The following is a 23,403-nucleotide window of genomic DNA, read 5'->3' on the forward strand; positions in this document are numbered from 1 at the left end:
TATTAAGTTGACAAACAGCTGTTAAATAAGGAAAATGAAGTTTAATACCAGCAGGAGGAACATGTGGGTGAAAGTTGGTTACAAAAGTAGTTACAGTAGAATGTCAAACTAAAACATGAATCTTGTTTGATGGTCAAACAGGGTTAGAAAGAGATTAAGACTGAAGTGTGCAGAGGTGAATAACTAACAGCCATGTGAGATTTTATGCAACGTCAACACATGAAAAAAACATGGGTTGTTATCTAAAATTAATTCATGATTTACACCATGAATATTATCCACTGTTCGCATCTCTTAAAGTCATTCCTTTCAACAAACACTAAGATGCGGTTGATCATGGCGAGGTGAGACACAATCCTATTTAATCAAAAAAAGCACCACGTGGTCCGTTGAGTGTGAATCTTAAGACCGGATGCAAAATGTGTCTAATATAGTCCTCATCATGCCAAACATTACATAAATCTCCAGTTAATAAAGTCAAAGCATCAGGGATCTCAAATAAAAACCAAATAGTGTTATGTTTAACACTGTGCATCTTGTTCTTGGCCAAGGGGATACCATTTCACCATTTTCTATATAAACTAATGAATGAAATCTAAGGCCTACTAGGAGCATAAGTGTTGATAACCAATTCTCTTGTGCATCATACAGAGGGCTCACTCTCTCTAAAATTCAGATCACAAAGCTACAGAAGTCAGGGTTTAAAGATTGTTTATGAAGTTGCTCCCGAAGAGCGCTCACAACGTTCATAATTTTATACCAATAACCTCATAGGCTTCCATAGTGGATGACTGGAGTGATAAGAGATTTGGATCAATGATAACATACGATCAGTACTAAGAATGTAACACCACTTCAGAGGTACCCCGCTTCAAATCACATTATGCTATCAAGAAACCAAAGCAATTATCTCGGGCATCCAGCAAAGAACAGAGAATTTGTTAGAGAAGCACTTGTAAAGTGTAATTGTATCAACTTCACTGCAAAGCACAAAAGATTAACTAATTCAAAGTATGTGCACGCACACCCATCAAGAGATTTAAGACATGCTGAATGAAAGTTAGAAAAAAAGGAAACATTTCTGGTTAAGTAGCTTTAAAGCAAATAAAAGGCTTTTCAAAGTGTTTGCATCCCAAGGCGGCATAGCACTAGCAACTCATGGCATAAGGGGTCAACTGCGGAAATGCCCTTATACATTCACATGAACATTTATTATGACTCATGACATGCTGAGAGTAAAACTGTACACTTGACATAAGAAGTGGTTTGATCTGTACGGTGCAAGGATAAAATATGAGGTAGCTCATCCATTTGTACTTATCTCAGGTTGGGTCTGCTTAATTTGAGAAACCAAATCAGCATCTTCCATTTCCATTAAACAGCCGCACATTCAGGCCGTGAACACATCAACATAGCCCTGCCCACTGCTTCATCTTGATCCAAACAAAAAAAAAAAATCAAGTGGTTTCATGTAAAATGAGCCATCATAAAGAAAGATTGTCATTCTCAGCTTGTTGTCAAAGACTTTGAGAGACCAGAGAAAGTGGTAGACCTTCAATCCAATGCTGATGCTGACTGGAACAATGTAAGTGGTAACCTAACACTAGCACCTGCATAGTTTATTCTCTTCTCAAAGCATCTCTCACAACATGGATACACATTCGGTTACAAAAAGAAAATGTTTTTAATCAACAAATGTGGTAAAATATAATAAACAATAAAAACAATTTAATCTGTGCAATGTTTTATTCTACAGTTTATCCAGAGCTAAAACGTTTGAACAAGACATAAGTAAATAAAAAATAAAAAAAAATAAAAAAAAAACCTGGTAAAGAAACGACTCAACAGAGTGGGTGGTTTTAGGGGAGAGCAGCCCCGTGTGATTTGTGAAACATGTCAGCCAGCCCATAAGCTACCTAAATGTGCAGAGTAGAGCCGAAAAGCACCAATTAACAATATCCATCTAATAAAATAGACCCACAGACAGGTTAAAACGCAGTTCTTGATAAGACCCCTGCAAAAAAATCCCATCTCAGCAGTTTCCCCCACAGGTCAGCCAGTGGCATGGAACAGAGAGAGCGTAGGTAGTGGGAGAGTGAGGCCGGTGACTCCTGGCAGCCCTGTGACAAACCACTGATCTGCACATCTGGGTAACGATTTAAGCTGTGGCCATTTCCAAACCAAAGAATCTTTTTTTCTAAACATACTTTGTTGAATCATACATATATATTTTTTTCTTTTTTGAATTTCACCTAAAGCAAACAACCAATGCAGGTGTCATTTCGCAAGGTCCCTTAATTGTCTGTCAAACGATGTGGGGAATCTGGGGTGGGCATACAGGTTTCCTTCTCTTCCTTTGAAGAAGAGGTCGGTAACTTAGTGAGAGGATGACAGCCAGGCAAATTACGTCCCATCACGTCTGTGATGACAGCCTCAATGCGAAGGTACAGACAAAAAAAACAAAACAAAAAACAGGCGAGTCTTTACATCCAGAATGCAGTCACAAAGTGCCTGGATGGCTCAGCTTAGTGGAGACATCACCAGCTTTAGGTGTCCATGCTCCCTGTGACCTTCTGCCCTGTCCCACCCCCAGCGCACTAAGTGAACAAACTGGAGGTCAATCTTCCAGTAGGTCTCTGTCCAGATCCATGTAGGGTTCATCAATGTAGCTTGCTATGGCACACAGAGAAGTCCTGTCTGAGCCCAGTAGCACTGACACCGTCTCCTTCCAGTAGCTGAAGGGGATACAGGAACTCTGGGAGGAGAGAAAGCAGAGAGGATTTGAAACAATAAAACATTGTTTGACTTAGTGCTCGTTACTGAAGGCTTAGCTGCAATGTCAAGTTACATGTACACTACCGGTCAAAAGTTTGGGGGCACGTAGAAATTTCCATTCCACTCCTTTACAGACAGAACACCAGCTGAGATCAGTTGCATTGTTTTTTTTAACCAGGGCAGCAGTTTTCAGATTACAGTATGTGCTTACATAATTGCAAAAGGGTTCTCCAATGTTTTCTCAGTTAGCCTTTTAAAATCATATCAGATCAGTAAACAGAATGAGCCTTTGGAACATTGGATGAATGGTTGCTGATAATGGGCAATGTAGATATTGCATTAAAGATCAGCCACTTCTGTCTACAACAGTCGAGAACCCTTTTGCAATTACGTAAGCACATAATGTAATCTGAATCTCAGCTGGTATTCTGTCTGTAATGGAGTGGAAATTTCTAAGTGATCAGCTTTTGGGTTGTGTATATAATGGTGATAATAAATATTGTTAATGTTGAAGCAGCCATGATTTCTATTTCTGGCCACTTGGGGGCAGCAAAACAAGCAAATACACAACATTGATAGAAAACCATTTACAACATTAGCATTCATTTGGCGTTGTGTTGCCAAATTCTTATTGGTCAGACAATCGCTGGTGTTACTGTCTTGTGCATTTCTTACTAGCTGAAACACCAAAGCTGGGAGCGATTGAGATCGCTTTGGAGGCGCAGCGTTTTTTTCTCAGCTGAGACGCTTTGCCTCTGGTTGCTAGGATACGGAGCATCCACTGAGGTAAAAATGTATTAATTTCTCCTCCATTGTTGTTGTTGTTCAGCACTTACACAGTACGTGCAGGATGTGACAGTGGGTCTTTGTGGTATCTGTCCCACACCGATCACTACAGCATCACGCTCAATGACCATGAGGATGTAATACAAAACCAAAAAGTGTTCCGTTTGCTTCGCGACCTTTGGACCAATCATTTCGCCGTAGCTGTAGCTCATTAGCAGACAGCTACTTTTCTAAAAGGGTCTCGGTGTCTTTGTAGTCATTCCAGAAGCTTAGTAATCCGGCCAAGAAGACGGTGACTTTTCTGAGACTTTGAACAATAATTCCAGAGCAATAAATTCACAATTGCATGGCTATTTACTGTATTTAGTCATCTTTTTGTACCAAAGAAAGATCTATTCGTGTTAGCCGGGTTCCATCTTAGATTGGGGCAACTTGACTGACAGCTGGCTTGACCAATTATATCAAGTCATTTGGGGATCGAGTTTGCCCAGCTAATAGAGAGGTCTACAGGAGGGCCTTATTTACTGTGTGTATTGGAAGACAGAGGAAAGAAAGAAAAGAGACGGCAGAATGAAGCCTTGAGGTTGAAATGAGTGCAATTTGGCCTACTGATGTCAGACAGACAGATAACGCATTAGAGGTGACTAACCTTTTTGGATAAAAGCGTAAAGCGACTTTTCTGGCAAAAAACCTAAATAGTTTTATATTTTTGTTAGTTACAGAGTGTTTTTGTTTTTCCCTGATTGCCAACACTTGGGAGAACAATTTTCTTAGCCAAAAGTCTTAGTCATTATGGTTCCCTGTGTGATTTCGTTTCCACTTAGTCTTTTCTTTTGTCTCTATAGTCCTATAACAATTTATACATTCTATATACACATATCCTGATAGTCCAGGTTCTCCTGAAAGAAATGATGTATATAACTTGATTGTGCATAACAGGGCTGAAGTTATACAAGCATTATTACACAAGGAGACCAGGCGAAAACAAAGCTGGGAAAAAATGGCTTAGACCTCAGAGGGTTAAGATGCAAGATGATATGGGAAATAACGAGAAACTAGTACAGTGCCCGTTGGAAATGTGCCTGTTTGAAACGGGCTGATTGCTTGGCCTGTGGTAGTGCTGCTTGTAGAATTCTTCAAAACCAAATTGTACCCCAACATTACATACAGAAGGACCCCAAACCACTTAATATGGAACTTCACTGTATAGCCTACTACTGACTTACTGATTTATCTGACAGAGAACGTTGCACATTCAGAATGTAATCACAAAATATCACAATGAAAATGTGGAGTAATCAGACATTAGCGTCATGGACTCATGGCAGTGTACTACCCTCACGTTACGAATGTCACATTTCAGCAGAGGTGTTAATTTCCATACAGGTTTAGTGACTTGACGGTTAACGGTGAAGTAGGGGATTTGATTCGCGGGGGTATTTTGGCGACGGCAATGTTATTAGTGTTGTAAGTTAGCAGTAGACTTAATTAACCCGACCCAGGGTGAGTCTGATGAAAACTGCTATGTCTGCCCGGTTCAGCTCTGAGATTTTCTCGCATTGCACAGCGCTGTGAAGGAATAATCTCAGAGATGATGTTATGTTCTGCCTCTGTTTAGAAGTGGTGAATGTAGGCTACAGCTCACAGCAACTTAATACTACATAGTGTCTGGCTTTTGTTTAATATTTAGTATTGGCAAATGGCTTTTATTTTTTAAAGATTTTTGGGCATTTTAGGCCTTTATTTGAACAGGACAGCTCAGACATGAAAGGGGAGAGAGAGGGGGAGTGACATGCAGCAAAGGCCACAGGTCGGAGTCTAACCCACGACCGCTACGTTGAGGATTAAACGCCTCTAATTAATTAATTAATATATACACATACACACACACACACACACACACACGTCATGTAGCCAACTTTGGAATCAGGAAAAGCGTCAAAGGCGGTAACACCACCCCCCGCTGTTGTAAAGAGTTCTGCATGTGGCATCTGCGTGTGACTTGCAGTTACCTTCCCTTCAAACACAGACACACATACAGATACATCCCACTTCATTACATAGATGAAGAAAAGAGTTGGGATTATTTTTTGTATCTCCCCTGTCCTTTAACACTTGCTACCGCTTTAAGAATGGACTCTTCAGAATAATAAGTATTCTATCAAAATACAGAACACAACTTAGCTAAAAATTTCACTATAAATCGTCTCTTGAATTTTGTTTCATTTTAACCAATACGGAGGTCTAAACCAGTTGTACAAGCTTGTGTTCCAGCCAAATAATACACGTCCAGCATGCATACATGTTATTTCCCAGAATGTTGTGAATGTGTGCTAGAAAAGTGACTGAACGTAAACAGTAGACACTGAGAGGGGACTCGCATGACATGCTGCTGACTTGCTGCTTGTTTGAAGCAGCGGTTGTAGACTTTGGTGAAATAAAGATAATTACTAATGCTTCAATTATGCTCAGGAAAGAGTGACAGCTACTCACGTTCTCCAGACAGGTGCTGTCTTTGTCCTTGTTGAGGTAGTGGCGCTGCCAAAAGCGCAGTAGGTTGTGGAAGTTGTTGAGCAGGCAGCCCGGGTACTTTTCGGCGTACTCCTTCTCCCGCAGGGCGTTGAGGTAGAAGGGCAGTTTTGCCTTTCTTCTGGCCAGCATCAAGATCACCAAACTGGTGTTTAAACAGCTCACATTCTCCTGGAGGATAAATATGATGGATGCAAGAAGGAACAAGATTTGAATTCACACACTCCTTGCAAATACAAATCTATTGAAATGCTAATTGTAACTGATGTTAGGTTTATCTTAAAATGTGGTTAAATCTGTGAGTCCAATCATTTCTTATTCTTGAACTGTGAGTTTCTCTGAATACATGTGACAAAGTGAAAATGAAACAAGACCTGTGTGAGTGTCTGTACGTTGATGATGTTGATCAGACGGAAGAGGAAGGCCAGCCTGTTCTCAACTCTGGCCATGTAGGACAGCAGGCAGCATTCAGAAAGCACCTCCACCACTGGGAAAATATAGAACACTGAAATCAGTGGTTAAAATCTAGTATAGGAATAACACTTCCATCTATTTATGAACAGGAAAAAGTATTTTTCTATTTTGGGGGGGTTTTGCGGCATTTTAAAAAAAAAATTTTTTAAAGCCTTTATTTATCCAGGGACGACCTGTCACAGTCACACTGTTCCACATTCATACCTGGAAGCTGCCCAGTACAACCACAGTCTGATCTGCTGGCCACTGAGCAGCTCCACTGGAGCAGTTGGGGTTAAGGGCCTTGCTCAAGGGCACCACTCTTTCACCGCTCACTTCTCTAACCTCTAGGCCACCGCTGGCCCACTGTCAAAGATCAAATCAATCTGATTGGTTCATAGTCGTGATGTAATAACCATATACAACAGCTATGGTGTCTAATTTCTTTCAGCACTCGGCTCTCTTCATACTCCATTGATCTCGCAGATGACTGCTGGTCTACCACTGCCTCGACTGGTTGGTTAGTTTGTGTTTCATGTGTGACTTTGGTAAATCCAAACTAACCATTTAGTATTAAGAGCAAAATTGTGTTTGTGTGTGTGTGTGTGTGTCCAGCCCAGGAGGTTTATTTTATTGTGAACATAATCATATTCTAATAAAACATTTAAATTCCCCTCGTATCTGGCTGAACGACGCCCCTTAGCTGATTTGAGCTATTGCTTAAATATACCTCGTCACTCCTTGAAGCTGCTTTTCATGATTCCCCCCCATTTACACAAATCACCTTATTTTATGTTTTGTCACACACCAGCAACTATTTGACAAATATATATCTATCCTTAGTTATGCTTTTATCAGACGCAAGTCCCAAAGGGCTTAACAAAACAGAAAAAAGGACAGGAACGGTGCCTGAATCTAACTAGTCAAAAATCAACGATTATTTAATTCAAAACAAGAAATTATTTTAGTAACTTCTCCTTTAAGTGTTCTCTAATCAACTATTCTACATGTGTACATTTCCCATTCCAGTTTACCTTTGACATCTTCAGTCTGGCTCTCAAAGCGGTCCAATGAAAGGACAATGCAGCGCACCAGCATGTTAGAGTCCACCAGAGAACTATTGATCTGCGTCAGGAAGGTCTGAAACTACAGAAGAGAGATCAAATTATACCATCAGTATAGTATACTATTAAGACATACTTGTTCATCCACCACACAAGCTGAGGAATGGTTTTAACATTTTATTTTGTTAGGCCAGCATATACATTTTTGTAACGCATTAAGGTGTACACAATTATACCTTCTCTGGAGTGTTGACATATTTGTTGAATCTTTTGAAGGCATCAATGTTAAACTTCATGAGCTCTCCAAGCAGATCAAAGTAGCTCTGTAGGACATCTCGAGACGTACAGCCACTGTCTATGATGCAAAACAGGATGTGCTGTCGAGGGATGGAAGCAGAAAGTGAGCAGCTGTACATTCAAGAGAATTCAAAATCAAGGACAGATCTGTGCTATGTGGAGGGTCTTCATGGATGATGAGAAAAACGATCCATGGTTGTAGTTTTACCTCTAGTAGTCCCCTCTTCAGGAGGAACATTTGGTCTGCATAGGAGGTGGCTCCTCTGAGAAAACTTTCCACTGCCCTTGCCTGCCAGAATCTACAAACACAACAGAAAGCTTCAGCAAAGCTATAAAAAGCAGAACTAGAGACAAATCTTGAGGAATCTTAAAAAAAAAAAAAAAAAGAGAGAGCCTGATACTCCAATATGGGGACTCTTTTAAATAAGGCTGACATATCATCATCTTTATCTCTGGTGTCTTAATCTTCGGCCTACGTGATGCTGACCTGAATGACGAGTCTGGAGGCTCCCTCTTCATGACAGTGAGAAGGCGTGTGAGAAGGCCCTTCTTCCCGTCACACACTAGGCTTCTGTCTGTGTTGACCAGTGCTTCCACCTCAGGGATGTTAGCCTTCATGGATATGGCACTCAGTTCATTCAGCTCCTGGCTATTCAGCAGGAGGTATTTATTCCTAAAGACAGGTAAAATATTTTAACAACAAACATAGCTTGAAAGAAAATATCAGCTCCCAGGTCATTAAATTAAGGGTCACTTACTCATGGTGATCACTGAAGCTCTGAAGTAGCCGCAAGAACTGGATTTTGAAGGATATTTCCTGCACAATGAGAACAGAGTGTTAATGGTTATGTTCAACTTGAAAATGTTTAATGTAACTGCACAGAGCCAGTTTCCAAGGATAGTGTTGAAAGTTCATACTGGACTACAGTCGCAGTTCTCATTTTGGCCATGGACGACATGATTTGAGGCAGTGTATTTCCTCCAGATCAGCTTGTCAAACAAGTTATTGAGCCCTGGGATGAGACGAAACTCTGCCAACATCTTGTGGACCTGTGAGACACAATACAGTGCTCAGTGAAACACGACACTCCAGCTTAAATCTCAAGGAGGGACGAGATGTGTGCTGTTAAGTACCTGGTTCCTCTGTCGGCCCATAAGGAGGACACACAGCACATAGAGCACTTCTACTTTATACATGATCTCATGGACAATCTTCATGGACTGGGGCAGTCGATGTCTCAGAGGGCTGGTGGCCAGGGAACTCTCATCTGATGACTCTGGAGGTGAGGGAAAAAAAAACTGTCAAAGTTTATAGGATTTAATCAGTGTAAGGAACCGGCAGCACAACTGACTCGTCTCACCTGTACTGCTTTGTTCAGCCTCCTCAGTAGCCATCTGCATGAGGGCGTCCAGGACCAGAGCATTGTCTAGCCATGTGTACCAGTCCTCCAGCTCCTGCAGGAAGTTAGCTCCTGTGGCCTCAGACACCTTTCTAGTGGCCAGCTTACACAGCCGCTCAATGAAGCCAGTGATGTTTAGCAGGGTTACTATTGGAGAAATAGTATTGATAGTTCACAATTTACTGATCCATTCTTTTGCAATGGCACAAAATACATTATAGCATGGAGTGAGAACTCTGTACTAGGCCTGCACTATATACCGTTTTAGCATCGAAATTACAATGTGCGCATGCGCAATAGTCACATCGCAGGACGTGTGATGTCAAGTCAGGCAAATGAACCTAAACATGTCATGCTACACTGGATAATAAACCAATGTGTTTATGATGAAATGGTTTATGAGAGCAAAACATTGATTACAAGAGCACGTTCTTCATAGATCTAGCCTCTTCATTCTGCCCTCAAAAGTGCACCAGATTAATGCATTCAACTAAAAATGTTGAATATTCCTGTAGTCTCTTTTTTATTATTAATATAATTAAAAAAAGGGAAAATATTGCAATGTCAGATTTTTCCCCAATATCGTGCAGCCCTACAATGTACTCTGAAGACAACCTACCCTGGTTGACCTCGGCCCGTGAGGGGCTAGCATTGCTTTTCTGCTGTGCATTTTTGGCCAACAGGGTGTGCTTGTCGTCGTTTCCTACATCAGGTTCTGAGATAGTGACAGATAGGATGCGGCAGAAGTTGGCTAGTTGTTGTTGGTCAAAGCTTTGGACCAGGCCTGACAGGTTGGGGATGCCCTCTAACTGGATCATTTCCTGTAAAATGCAAACAAATGAACTGTTACCAAACTAAAAGCAGAGCGACATCAGACATTTAACATTTATGCAATTAACAAGTATTGAGATTGACCCTGACTGAACCTGCTAAAACTGTAGCAGTTTTTTTCTTCATATTTCAATAGATCAGTTTATGGATAAAAGCCAAAAAAGATATTTACCCATAAAAAATACAGAATTTAATTTTGACTTTTCATTTAAAAAAACAGCAACAAACAATCAGCATAATAGGAAGGGAAAATTGAGTCCTGAATATGCTTCTCCCTCTATTATTGTAGCAATGGTTCATAATTTATTTTGCCAGGCTGAATTGCCTGTGATGTTTTGATCTATTGTGATCCGAAATAATGACAAATGATCAGGACAATTTACCAGAGGAAAAAGCATTTTCTCAAGATTTCTTCCTTAGGCCTGGTACATAATCCATGCAAGGTATGCCTACGCATACATTATCTCTAGACTACTAATCTACACAGGGAAAGAAAAGCCACTGTAATGATGGAACAGGGTACTTAAAAACAGGACATGCGTGTTTTTACACACTTAATTCCCCATTGCCAGAAAAAGAGCAAACAAATGTCTTTCGTAGTTGCTTATTTGCATTTTTCTTTCCATCTTTCTTATTTTTCTTTTCCATTTTGTTTAACCACTGCTACCAGAAAAGCATATTCTATAGAGAGGTATACTTCTGTCATGATGTTGCAGGTTAATATCATAGTGTTTCTATTTAAAATGAGTTTAAAATGTCAACTGTTGCAAAACCATTGCAAATAATGTAGACATGTTGTTCATAATCTCCCCTAAACATTCCTATTGACATTCTCTCACTGTATGATATAGGGTAGCAGGGAGGTGGTTTGCACTGGAAATACCTTTGCTAATGTCAGAAATACTAAATAGAAGAGGATACACTTTTGTCAAACTACTCCTAGTTGTCATCACCACCACTTAACACTACCAGGCCCAGAAATATGAACAGTAGAGTAGGCCTGTAACAATTACATAATTGTCTGATCGCAATTTTTTTTTGTACATAAATCGTCCGCTTTGTTTTACCACAATTAATTGCTAACATTAGCTAGGGTCCTAAGGGGTATGGCTGTTGATGGTAATTGTCAATTTTATGTTCATTTAAGAAAATATTTTATGATAATAAAGAGGCGTGGTTTACTTCATAGGCTGTGTATTTGTGTTATTACATTATTTGGGTCACATAACCGTGAAATAACCAAAAGATGTATCCTGGAATTCACTCAAAACTTTGTTTGAAAAAGCAATACATAAAAATATTTTTACAATTTGATTATTATTTCTGAGACAATTAATTGTACAGTTTGTTACAGCTCTACAGTAGAGAACGCAACCCAATGTATGCAAACTACATGAAACTGACGTATAGATAAGTCATTGTCGTTTTTGAGGAGATGCACAAGCTACAAATGGAGTGTCTACAAAGCCTCCATATGTAGGCACAACAACGCCTTGGTGGAGTTGCATTATTCAAACATTTAGAAGATTTAGTTACGGACATAACGTCTGGGTTCAAGAAAAAGTAGAAAATAAAGCAAAAAGACAGACAATAGAGTACCCAATGTTTGTCATAGAATCTGGTAAATTACAAAACTTTCACTCTACAGAGCTAAGCAAAGATAGTGATATGCGTTTTTAAAAAGAATATCAATAGAAATTCAAGCAGAACACAGAATGATTCTTAAATTAAGGCATGAGTGTGACATTTGGGTGTTAGTAGCTCTGCCAGGAAAAATCATTCTGGCATAAGAGTTGTCTGGACATGGACAACAGAGCCAGCAGATAATACAAATGTATCAACAGAGCAAAGATTAAAAAAGTATTTTCACAGAAAAATTAAGATTCATAATTATAATTTCACTGACCTTTAAGACACAGGCGCACATAAAACTCCCCCTTTAAGAATATTGCTGGCTTGCCAAATGTGTCACAGCATAAATCATGAAGTGACTTCATAGCATGAGGATTCAATACAAGTAATACAAGTATAACTCTGACCTTTTTAACTCCAAGTATATCTTCAATTAGGGTAGCAGTCTGCAGGAAGGTCTTCTTGTTTGTCATCAGGGTGAAGAGAAACAGAACAAAGTCATCCCTTGCTGCCAGACTCTTTGTGACCCCCTCTGTCTATGAATTAAAGAAGAAAAGGTGCACTTTATTTAAACCATGCCCATGCTGTAACAGCACAAACCAACTGCAAGGAAAATACTTCCTACTTATACACATGCGCCAAATAGAAGCAAGGTATAATGCACCTCTGACATTTCTCTGGTATGTACAAAATGTAATAGGATACTTACACATATACAACAGTTGTAGAGAACACTAAGGCAGTCCTTCACCAAGTCATCATTCACTGTTGAAACAGAACCACAGACATTAGTCAAATTGCCCGAACAAATCATGAAATCCAAAATCAATGATCATGTAAAAACTTGTTTACTTCCCAATAAAAGCAGACATATTCACATCACTACTTACTAGTGGCTGTTTTCTTCTGCATAGTTAATGTGGGTCTCATCAAGAGCTCCACAAGCAGCTTAAGAGAAACAGAAAAAAATAGTATTCAATGCTGTGAGCAAATACTGTATTTACATTTACAGTGCCTCTGTAGGAGTTGTACTACACGGAAACTGATTCTCCAGAGGTAACAAGCTTCTGAGTCCAATAATTACAGAGCATCAAGCACTAGGAATGTCAGACTTACATTGACTCCACCAAAGAGGTCAAAGGTGTACGTGTTGGGGAAGGTAGATTCCTGAGCGGTCTTCCTGTCCTCTGTGACAAAAGACATGGCCTCCATGGAGAGCTGGGATGATAGAACCTGACAAAAACCATTGTCCATATGTAATTTACATCACCCAGGCTCCAAAGTAAAACATTCAGCAACAAGTGGTTAAAACCAGTAATTCCACAGCCTCGTTGATAGATGGACTAGTGCTGGGTGGCAGTTACCTTAAGAAAGCTGTGGGCATGGGAGAGGTCACTGTTGGGATGGCTGCTCTCGTAGAGCCTCTGCAGCAGAGTTGGGATGCCATGCCACTTGGCCCGTTTATCTCTCTCCTGGAGCAGGCCTCCTGGGAGCTAAGACACAAACAGAGGCAACCTTTAATAGTGCAAACTATACAGTGAAAATGTATTTAATGTTATTTGCATTAGCATTCAGAGGTATGTATGCTTGTACAAGTGATTGTTTTTCTTACAGAGGAAAGCAGAGTGTGCTTTCGAGTAATGAGATTACAGTTAAGCCAAACCTTAGGTCATGTAGTAGACCACTGCAACTAGGAGAACAGAAACCAAAAGCAACTAAGCAGATTCTTATGTCATCCCTGTAATAACTAAAAGTGTAGGACAAAAGTCCTGGCCCATAGTCAGTGGGTGCAAATGTATTGTGGAGCAAGTCTATAAGGTGCAGCCAAATCTTAAAGCTGATCCTACAGCATATCGGATGGCAGTACAGCGAGTGATGCAAGCATAGTTGTTCCGTGTTGAGTTTTTCTCATTCAGATTAAACTCTTGTGGGTCATTCTGAGTTGGGCTTTTTGGAAAGGTCACAGAAGAGGTAATTTTATACATATACTTAGTGTATTTATTGACTCTACAGGTAATGATTTTTTTTTTTTTGTCTGGTTATGACAGCAATCCTCACAGTTGAAACCCTTAAAAAAAAAAAAAAAGGCTGTGACAACAGCAGGAATTTAAAGATATGCATGAAAAACTACATGATAATTCCTCACCTTACACATCAAAAAGCTGAGATCTTTTGACTCTGTGCATTTACTCCTAAAACTAATAATGGTATCTTTTTGCAAGGGAGACACATTTTGTAAAATCTGGGGATCATTTCCGTTATACATGATCAGCAAATAAACCCAATCCTCCTATTGGCATTTAATACCCACCCAACTGGCACTTAAGGCCCTGTTTACACGACAACACTCGCGGGTGAAAACGACAAACTATTTTATCAGATGTGCCTTTTGTTAAGACAGCGACAGCGTTTTTGGGGCTTAAAAAGGCAAAAAAGTAAAACCACCCTCCAGAGTGGAAATCTTAAGAACTCCACCGGTGCGTTCCCGTCTAAAGGGTAAAAACGTAAAAGTCTATTCCCTCCCCATATTTCGTTGTATAAATCAAAATATAGAGCGATTACTCGCCCATGGCCATTCCGCCGTTGGTATTGGGTATGCCTATACTCGGTCCGGATGGCTTTCAGCTCTGATGATATCTGACTTTTACAGATAGCGTATTTCTCGTGTGGATATGACGTCCCTCCTGGTACAGGATACTGCTGAAGAAATTCGGTCCATGTGTCTATATATTTTGACTGGCAGGACTCCCAGTCCACGCCCCTGTTGTGCCTTTGTAATCTAAGGTTGTTTGGAGCAATAACTCCACCTCCTCGTCTGTCCAGACAAAATTGTCAACCATGTTTTGGTTTCAAGCTACTAGGGAGAGAAGTAGAAGAAAGGACTAGGACGCGGACTTGGTAGTGTTGGGTGGCAGTGCTTCACACTACCACCTAGCCGCCTGGTGTTCATACTACATCGAATCTCACACACTTTTGCTTCACCATATGCACACAGATTTCCCCCCCAAATCGCTCGTCTAAACGCGGAATAAAAAAGTGAGAATGCAACGCCACTTCTGCGTTTTCTCTTCAGATCGTTTCCGTCTAAACATAGCCTGAGTGCCTTTAAAATACCTGGAAATTAGTATGACCAAAACAAGAAACTCAAATGCAGCACTGTACCTTTTCTCATTCAAGACATTTCATATTCATATGCTTAAACCTATAGCTAGTCATCAGAGGCAATTACTATCCATCCATTTTAAAGTTAAACAATGCTGAACGGATTTCAGAGTTTACAACTCTCACTTGATGACAGAGTAACTCTTCATATTTTTGTAACTATTAAAATCAAGTTTATAATGCACATCTGCTTTTCATATTGAACGAATGCAGGGACATTTTGTGTCCTGCATGGTTCCCTCTCCATATACCAAATTGCGTTGCAAAAAAGAGAGAGGGAGTAGCCTTCTTGGAGAATGTTGCCTTCCATGACACCAAAAAGCACTAACTTAACAACAATAGTGTTCAATTTGACAAGTTGGCAACTGTCTCAACACTGTGAGAAGTCTTATAATACTTGTCAAATTACATTTTCAAGCTTATGAGGGATATTTGTAGACGTAAGGTCTGCATCATACTGACATTTCGTTTCACCACGAAGACACACTACCTTGAAATCTGCCAGTCAGCAAGAAGGTAAAAAGGTACGACACTGACTCTACAGGAATACATAGTTTCATCAGCTTTACAATCTAACAGCTGAAGTCACAAACGTGTTAAGAACAAAGTGAAATAAAGATACAGTGGCTGAATGTGTGAAAATGTCAGGACAGACCTGTGCTACGTTCATATGCATAAACCTAGCGTTAAACAGTTCAACGTTACGTCAACTAACGTTAGCGTTCTATCGAAAGTAACGAACAAATAGGCCCTATGTGCTACAAAAGTTAGTAAATATCGTATAAATGTTTACTAGCTTAGCTTAAGAATACAGTTGCGAACTTGTCCAAACAGCTGTGGCCTATCTATTTATGGAAACGGTAACGTTAGTTATAGCTAGCTAGCTAGTCGTTAGCTAGTGTGTCGTTACGTAATCACCTGAACTGGCTTAGCTAGCTAACCTTAGCTGACGTTACACCATAACATTAGCAAACATTACTGCCATTGATTACGTGATTTAAGAGCTTCCGAAATTTAACTACGGGCTCCCCAGTAACACTGGACGATAAAAAACAATAGCAACCCGTCAAAGCTTCAGTTCTAAGCGTTTCTATATCGTAGTTAACCTGGCAGATAATGCTAAGCTAACGTGGCTAACAACAAAAGACCCACTTGAAGCGGTCCTTGCTTCATGTACTTGTAGTGCTAACGATATTTGCCTTGTCAGCAAGCATTTATTATTGTCCAGAACTCAATGTCGTAAAAGTTTAAGGTTTTAATTTTAAAAACACCCCGTAATGTTCGAGCTAGCTGCAAAGCAAAAGCGAACAGTGGCGACTGGATCTCCAGTCAACTCTCCAGGACAACGTCTTCGTTTTCAGGCTGGACTCTGAACGCAAGTCCCTGGTCTTTCAGATGTCTTTACCGACGAAACATGCATCGTTTCTCTCACCTGCGTCCCTCGACTGAAACCCTGACCAGTAATTTTACTAGCCGTGAACTTTGTGACGACATTGCCATTGCAGTGTCTTCGTTTTCCTCCAGTACAAGGGGACTCGGACCCCAGAAGCGTCGCCATTATTTCTTCTTCCTGAACTGAACTGTTCGGGCAGGAAGTGGAAGGCTTTGATGAATTATTGGAGGCAATTAAGCGGCATCTGGTGGCAGAGAAGCACACTCTGCAAGAATCAAGTGGCTTCATTGATAAACACATATATAACGTTAGGCCATACATTATTATACCAAGAAAATACAGACGAGACTCTCTTTTTGTGTTGCCTATTTTATTGGATTCCAATATCATAACCATATAACAACAATCATATTCCAATAGAATTTGCATGTTTCATATTGCATTCAACAGCACATATTAAATTTAGAGAAACATTCAACTTTTGAAACCAATTGAGAACAAATGTCTCACGGACTTTAAATTTTCAGCTCACACCTCCACTGTGTGCCTCTTTAAACACACAAAAAAACATTCTTGTTGCTGACATACAGTATGTTACAACATACATTGTAGTGTCTTAGCCCTTCCGCAACTCCAGGGCGGTCTGCAAAGACTACATTTGGGCACGCAGATGACCTCATCCAATGGCTTGCCCAAACTAGAGATGTGACAGGACAGCGTCTGACTTCCCTCTATCTGTCTGACTTCTTTTTGTCAGACTGATCCATCTCCTCAAGTGTCCCAGCTGTGATCGTTGCCCTCTGTCATTTGGAGGTAGGAGGTGATGGCCTCCCTCAGGCCTTCGCTGACTAGAGAGTTGTCTGACTCTGTTCTCTTCTTATTGAAAATCACTGACCTGGAAGAGACAGAAAAGGATTTTCAAAGACTATTAAACTTCACAAAGATTAATCAATTATTATTTAAGCAGGACGCTCATGCTCTGCTGTAATAGAGTGACATCTTGTGGCAGTCATTAGTAGAAGCAAGGCTAAAGACAGTCTGCCACACCTGCTAATGTCCTTCCAGTTGATGGTAGGCCTTCTGACAGTTGTGGGTAAAGGCCTGGCTTCTCTAGCGTTGTCTAAACCCTGGATGAAGCAAGGCTCTGTCAGCTGACAACACAGTCCATCTGCAGACTCTGTGAGAAGGGGCAACATTTTAATATCAATTTTATCTCTGGTATAAAGTTATCTCTGGTATGTTCAGGCAGGGAAACATTATTACATAATTCGTGCAAACCTGAATAGTGTTCCACCAGGTGATGCAGGGAGGGGAAGTGGGTTCCTGGAAATATGTAGACCCAGCCATTTTCAAGGTGAGGGACTCGGTAGTGCTTTACACAGTCCAAGTATGAAGCGTTGGCCCTCTTCAGGACAGACAGCGAGTAACAATCTGAACATAAAAAAGATCACAGATGTAGGAGTTAAACTACACGGCCTTGATTCTTAATTTTGCACATAATTAATGCCAGCACTGATTCATAGGGCTGGGCGATATGGAGAAAATCAAATATCACGATATTTTTGACCAAATACCTCGATATCGATACCGCAACGATATTGTAGAGTTGACTATTGGTGCTTTCACAAAATATTTACACAATGAGATTTTTGATAAATAATCGTCAGTAATGTGGATATAATGTCTAAGTGGGTAAAGGCAAATAATAGAACAGTTACAACAGTCTGGTAAGTTCAGAAAATGACATCACTTTACTGTAATTCAGCCTTTAAAACCAGGAAAAGACAACACTTATGCCACATTACGATATTACGATATCCAAAATCTAAGTCTCATATCACAATATCGATATAATATCAATATATTGCCCAGCTCTACTGATTAATATTCCTTTTCCTTCTTAAACCATAGTTCTAGTTGTTTCTTAGGCAAATGAAGCCATTGTAATAATCTGACTACTGTCACTTGTACAAGCAAAATTCTTTGAATAGTGGAACTGCATTAGAAACCATTAAAATGATCCGCTGACACCCACCACACATAATATTTTAAAGCTCATTTTATGTCCTGGTGTCACAGTTTGGGCTTGGATTGAGTATGTTTTGAATGCAATTCACAGTGGGGAAAAAAAAGAAAAAATAACCCTCTAACCTTTGTTTGTCTCTGACTCTCGAATCAAGAAGGCTCCGCTCTGGTTATTAGGCTCCATGAGCAGCTCCACTGCTTTGTACCTGCTGATGCCTGTGAACAGCCACCTGAACAGGGAGAAGACACGATGGGACAATGAGACAGTGTTGTCATAAAGACAAAAATAAATACTGTACGTATGTTGCTGTTGTTTTCAAGTTTGAAAAAAAAAATCCACTGGAACAGTATCAAAGCACATTCCCCACTGGAGGAGGACTGAAACTACAGGAGGCAGAGGCTGGTGTCATGTCACTGGAGAGAACACAAGTTTTGTTCCAAACCTCTGTCTCCACTGAGGTAAAGGTTACCTATAAAGAGACTCCTCCCACCTGTCAGGGGACTCCCCACCCGTCATTTGACTTCTGTACAATTCCTCTGCTGTCTCTCTGTGTCTCTCTCTCTCTCTCTGTCTCTCTCTGTCTCTCTCTGTCTCTCTCTCTCTCTCTCTCTCTCTCTCTCTCTCTCTCTCTCTCTCACACACACACACACACACACACACACACACACACACACACACACACAGTAATGAGACAGATGTCTTAACATGAGTTCTTATGACAATGACCTACCTGTGTGTCACCTTGGCGATGTAGTTGGTGGGAACGTAGCTCTCACGGCCTGTGGTTGTGGATCTCACCATCATATAATCACCGTCGCTGTTGGAGAAAATAATCAGTAATGACTAACTGTATCTGTCTAGGTGAAAACAACGGTGAGGGTGAAACATTAGGAGCTACATCACATACTCTGATATGACGGTGAGTCGTTCCCAAATGCACATGGTCAATTCTGTACCCACAAAAGATGGGTAATTACAGAGGGATACAATAATGCTCTCCTGGAGGCCTGCAGAGAGAAAGAAGGAGAAGCATATAATGAAACCAAATTATGGTCATAACATTTTTCTTTGTTTTATTTTCTGCGTTGATGTCTTGGGAAAATAACCTACGTGGTGATACAGGTTCAGGTGGATTTTCTAGGACTGTCAGGTTGGATTGACATCGGATGGGGCAGGTCCCCATGTTCTTTGGTTTCTTGCTGATTTGAAATGGCAGAAAAAGAGACACAGGGCAAGATGAGGAGCATAATTAGAAAATGGTGTGTCTTCAAAGGCCTTCAATACCCTTCACATTCATAATGTAATTATCCCTCTAGTTAATACATTATGACTGCCATCCGTGAAAGAGCTTACAGGTACTGCACACTATTTTGTAACCTGACAACAATATCTACATGTAGATGATACAGGAAGGCGCCTAACCATAACAAGAGGCACTGATATCCTGTGTTAAATTTCCATGCAACATGTTTACGAGGAATAAAATCTACTTCACAAAAGTGAAAAAATGAATAGATGAGATTTTATTCTTAAGATACACACTACTTTTTTAAATAATAGCAGCAGCAAGTTAATAAAATATCTTTAAAAAAATCAAATAAACAGTTTAACCTGTAACTGATTTCTCCATTCATATGAAATTGATATATCATTTACAGTAATACAGGTGACGAGGCAGTAAGTTTACTAATATTCTGAAGGTAAAAGTCAAGTTATCGTACGAAACAAAAAAAGAAAAAAGTAAGAAAATTTCCTTCAGGCAAAATACCATCACCAGAGCAAGCAACATAGGCTACTCACCTCCTTCAATTTCTGTATTGTTTTGTCCAGAAATGATATTCCGAAGTGGTAAGCCAGATCTTTCTCAGATCAACTGGTAAATTACAAATCTTTTTGATGAAAAAAAAAAAGAGGCTTGTCTGCCTTCAGCGCACACACACGCACACATACACACGGATGCCTGTAATATGTGTGTAAGCTCAGGTTTCCGCTCTGGCCTATTAATCAATCAGAATGACTGTGTTCCCTCCTCTGCACTGTTCCCATGAAGACGGCTGTTTTTACAGCTGTTTAGAGTGGTGGCTGACTGAAGAGACGAGACATCCTGCATGGCCTTTATGTATGTCACCCTGCTGCAGCTTCCTGTGACGCTCAAGACCTTACATCCTGACTCAGAACAGCTCGTGTTGATCTCTTGAATACAGAATGTTTTCAGCTGGGGCTTATAGAGCATCACTTGTTTATGGAATGAACTGTTTATCTACGTAAGCAGCATTTATATGTACATGTACATGCACCTTGTGGTGCAATGTGGTGGGTTGAAACCGTGACGTTATTTCACACAGTTTGTGTAAATGTTATATCACACAGACAGTTTGTGTAAATTAGGGTTACACTGGTCCAAACTACATTTTATCTGCCTTTAGATTTTGCAGCTGAACTATGACGTCTGGTTAATAGAAAGCGTTGAGCACATTTTCCCTGTCATTTTAGTGTTCCCATTACATTCAGATATTGCCAGTCATGTTAAAAATCAGATAAGAGTTAAACCTCTGCTGAAGCATGGCAAAGGTTCCCCTGCCAGCCTACGCCTGTCCTGATTTATCAGCAGTCATAAAGTTCATCCATCATGCTGACACTGCAATGAAGCAGTGCAGTAGTGAAGCAATATGACATTGGCATTTTGTACTCATAATCATTTTTTGTGTAAAAATATCAAAGAAAATTAACAATGTTTTTTTTAAATGAATAATTCTTTCAGTGAAAACTGTGCAGCCCTACGCTTCATTTATGTATATCAGAGATGGTAGAAATGATTTGACTTGCTGGTTTCAGTCTTTGCTTAGAGAGATGTTCATGCTCACAGACGCTAATAAGATAAGGTCACAAAAATAAAACTGTAAAACTATGAACAAATGTTGTATCTCAATTTGTGGAGTGAAATTGTGGAACAGTCTGCATGTTTAAAGCAATGTCCAAACATTATCCAGTTTATAAAATGATTTAAAAATATATAAAGATATGATCCTCACTAAAGTGGTGGCAGGGGTGGCCTAGGGGGTTAAGGAAGCGAGCTTGGGATCGGTTCAATCCCCAGACCGGCCTGATAAAATCTGGGCGGGAAAGTGAAAGAGCAGCGCTTGTCCCTCCCTCATCACCACCACTGAGGTGCCCTTGAGCAAGGCCCTTAACCTCCAACCGCTCCAGTGGAGCTGCTCAGTGGCCGGCAGATCAGACTGTGGTTGTACTGGGCAGCTTCCTGGTATGAATGTGGAACTGTGTGAACGTGACAGGTCGTCGTTGCAAATGAGAAACTGTTCTCAATCGACTTCCCTGGATACATAAAGGTTGAAAACAAATTTTAAAAAACAAAATAAAATACAGGGATGAAGAAGGGCTTTGATCACCAGGTGTGTGTACATGTATGTATGTATAGTATTGTATGCCAATATGCACGTGTACATGCTTATTTATTGCTCTGTCAAGACAATTAAGAGACTATGTATATAGCTGTTTACTGTATTTAACTGTAATTATGTAACTATGGGTGTGATAAGTGACAAGTATGTCAAGTTCTATAATTGTATTGAGTTTTTGTAATTAATGATTTAATTATTAAGGGTTAGGATTAAATACGTTTATACTTCTTCCTACTCCTTTTCGAGCATGTAAATTAAAGAAATTAGCTAATGAAATTAATTATGTTATCTCTTTCTTGTTTTTACCTTCTCAAGAAGAATAAAAAAGTTCCTTCATAATCTCTTCTTGTACTATTCTCTAATCAGATGTACTGAGTCCTAACTCTACTGGGAACGGAAAAAAATAAAATAATCTTTACCAAAACAGGGTCAGATGTGTGCTGTAATCACAGAGAACTGCATGTTAGAGCAGATGGAAAGAACGTCTTATCAAAAAAATTTAATCATTCCATACCAGTGTGTGGGATATCTTTCTCAAATGGTTTTCTAGATTGGTTCACCAAATATAGCAAAAGCCCTATTTGTAAATGTGGTATCTAACTCCACATTATTTCTAGTAAAAATATTATGTTCGGATTGCAATTAAATAAGAGTATCATCTTAAATTGTTTGGAATTGAGTGCACATGTTTTAGACACAACAAGTTAACAACTGTTCACAGAGATGTCAACAAAAATGGACACAGTATTCATAGCAGGGTTGTTGGCATGGCATTGCATTAAACTGTACAGATATTATGGTCTTCACCCCTGTATGTACTTAATGAGAAGTTCATTTGTCTTTGCCATCAAATGAGGAAAACTGTAGTGTTGCACAATGGAGAACCCAGCACGATAAGAGAAGCCTCAGTGTGCGATTCACCTGATTCACATTTAGCGCTTTAGTACATCTTTTCAGTTTGAGGTCAATCTCCTCATCTCATTTGCAGTGCAGCTGATCACTGTTTTTTTTCTTCTTTCAATATGTGCTAAATATAGACTGCCTCATAGTTGTCACTGAGGAAATAAGAACAAGTGTGGTTGGAAACTAACTCACCACAGTCACCTCACTTTTCCACTAACAGGAGAGGTAAAGCACAACCGCTCACTGCACTGAGACAGACACTATTTTCTCTTTCTTTTAATTCAAATACATGCACTACACTTGTTTTTTTTATGCGCAATTGAATTCGATTTTGTTTATAGTGTCAGATAGAGTAGGTCTGGATCAAACTAGGAGTTACAAAGACCCAACAATTTCACACAAGCAAGCATTTGGTGTGAAGAAAAACTTCCTTTTAGAGAGAAACCTTGGGCAGACCCAGGCTCTTGGTGGGCAGCCATCTGCCGCTGCCGGTTTGGGACACAGAGACACTGATACAGATATACATATGATTCATAACAATTATAGCAGTTGGTATGATGCGCCGTGGCACTTATAGTAACAATAAAGATAATCGAACTATGACTAGAAATAATAGTAGGTGTAGCAGTGCAGGGCATCAAGCAGGACCACAGTAACAGCTGCCAGTGCACTTGGTAGGCAGACTTATGGGCAACGTACTGCTAAATTATAATGAGAAAGAACACCAGACATG

The 23,403-nt window shown here is 40.0% G+C and overlaps 2 protein-coding genes across 3 annotated transcripts; both read right to left on the reverse strand.

Moving 5' to 3' along the window:
- Nucleotides 1-1,604: 1,604 nt before the first annotated feature.
- Nucleotides 1,605-16,520, reverse strand: trpc4apa (transient receptor potential cation channel, subfamily C, member 4 associated protein a). Of its 2 annotated transcripts, none has more exons than XM_078247839.1 (18): nucleotides 16,362-16,520; nucleotides 13,132-13,260; nucleotides 12,884-13,000; nucleotides 12,658-12,715; nucleotides 12,477-12,532; nucleotides 12,175-12,303; nucleotides 9,924-10,125; nucleotides 9,266-9,451; nucleotides 9,039-9,181; nucleotides 8,823-8,954; nucleotides 8,663-8,721; nucleotides 8,392-8,577; nucleotides 8,113-8,203; nucleotides 7,844-7,984; nucleotides 7,578-7,689; nucleotides 6,465-6,577; nucleotides 6,055-6,261; nucleotides 1,605-2,755 (listed from the first exon to the last, which is right to left on the reverse strand). In XM_078247839.1, exons 1-18 carry the CDS (start codon nucleotides 16,485-16,487, stop codon nucleotides 2,618-2,620), a joined length of 2,325 nt encoding a protein of 774 aa, XP_078103965.1. In that variant the 5' UTR covers nucleotides 16,488-16,520; the 3' UTR covers nucleotides 1,605-2,617. The 2 variants fall into 2 exon arrangements, with proteins under 2 accessions (XP_078103965.1, XP_078103964.1); XM_078247838.1 differs by having other exon boundaries at nucleotides 6,465-6,595.
- A 155-nt stretch (nucleotides 16,521-16,675) lies between these two features.
- On the reverse strand, nucleotides 16,676-20,451 carry sla2a (Src like adaptor 2a). The gene is made up of 8 exons (XM_078247840.1): nucleotides 20,149-20,451; nucleotides 19,459-19,547; nucleotides 19,256-19,355; nucleotides 19,079-19,165; nucleotides 18,474-18,577; nucleotides 17,601-17,753; nucleotides 17,370-17,499; nucleotides 16,676-17,217 (listed from the first exon to the last, which is right to left on the reverse strand). Exons 2-8 carry the CDS (start codon nucleotides 19,529-19,531, stop codon nucleotides 17,094-17,096), a joined length of 771 nt encoding a protein of 256 aa, XP_078103966.1. The 5' UTR covers nucleotides 19,532-19,547; nucleotides 20,149-20,451; the 3' UTR covers nucleotides 16,676-17,093.
- Nucleotides 20,452-23,403: the final 2,952 nt, after the last annotated feature.

The sequence above is a fragment of the Sander vitreus genome, chromosome 4 (genome assembly GCF_031162955.1).
Source record: "Sander vitreus isolate 19-12246 chromosome 4, sanVit1, whole genome shotgun sequence".
Lineage (NCBI taxonomy): Eukaryota > Metazoa > Chordata > Actinopteri > Perciformes > Percidae > Sander > Sander vitreus.

Excerpts from the sequence above, each read along its gene's own strand:
- trpc4apa (XM_078247838.1), bottom strand. The coding sequence starts at position 16,487 with ATGGCGACGCTTCTGGGGTCCGAGTCCCCTTGTACTGGAGGAAAACGA. Across the intron at positions 13,261-16,361 it reads GTTTCAGTCGAGGGACGCAG|CTCCCAGGAGGCCTGCTCCA; the intron begins GTGAGAGAAACG and ends TTTGTGTCTTAG. Across the intron at positions 8,578-8,662 it reads AGCTTCAGTGATCACCATGA|GAATAAATACCTCCTGCTGA; the intron begins GTAAGTGACCCT and ends ACCTGTCTTTAG.
- sla2a (XM_078247840.1), bottom strand. The coding sequence starts at position 19,531 with ATGGGGACCTGCCCCATCCGATGTCAATCCAACCTGACAGTCCTAGAA. Across the intron at positions 17,754-18,473 it reads AGAGTCAGAGACAAACAAAG|ATTGTTACTCGCTGTCTGTC; the intron begins GTTAGAGGGTTA and ends TTTTATGTTCAG. Across the intron at positions 17,218-17,369 it reads AACTGGAAGGACATTAGCAG|GTCAGTGATTTTCAATAAGA; the intron begins GTGTGGCAGACT and ends TGTCTCTTCCAG.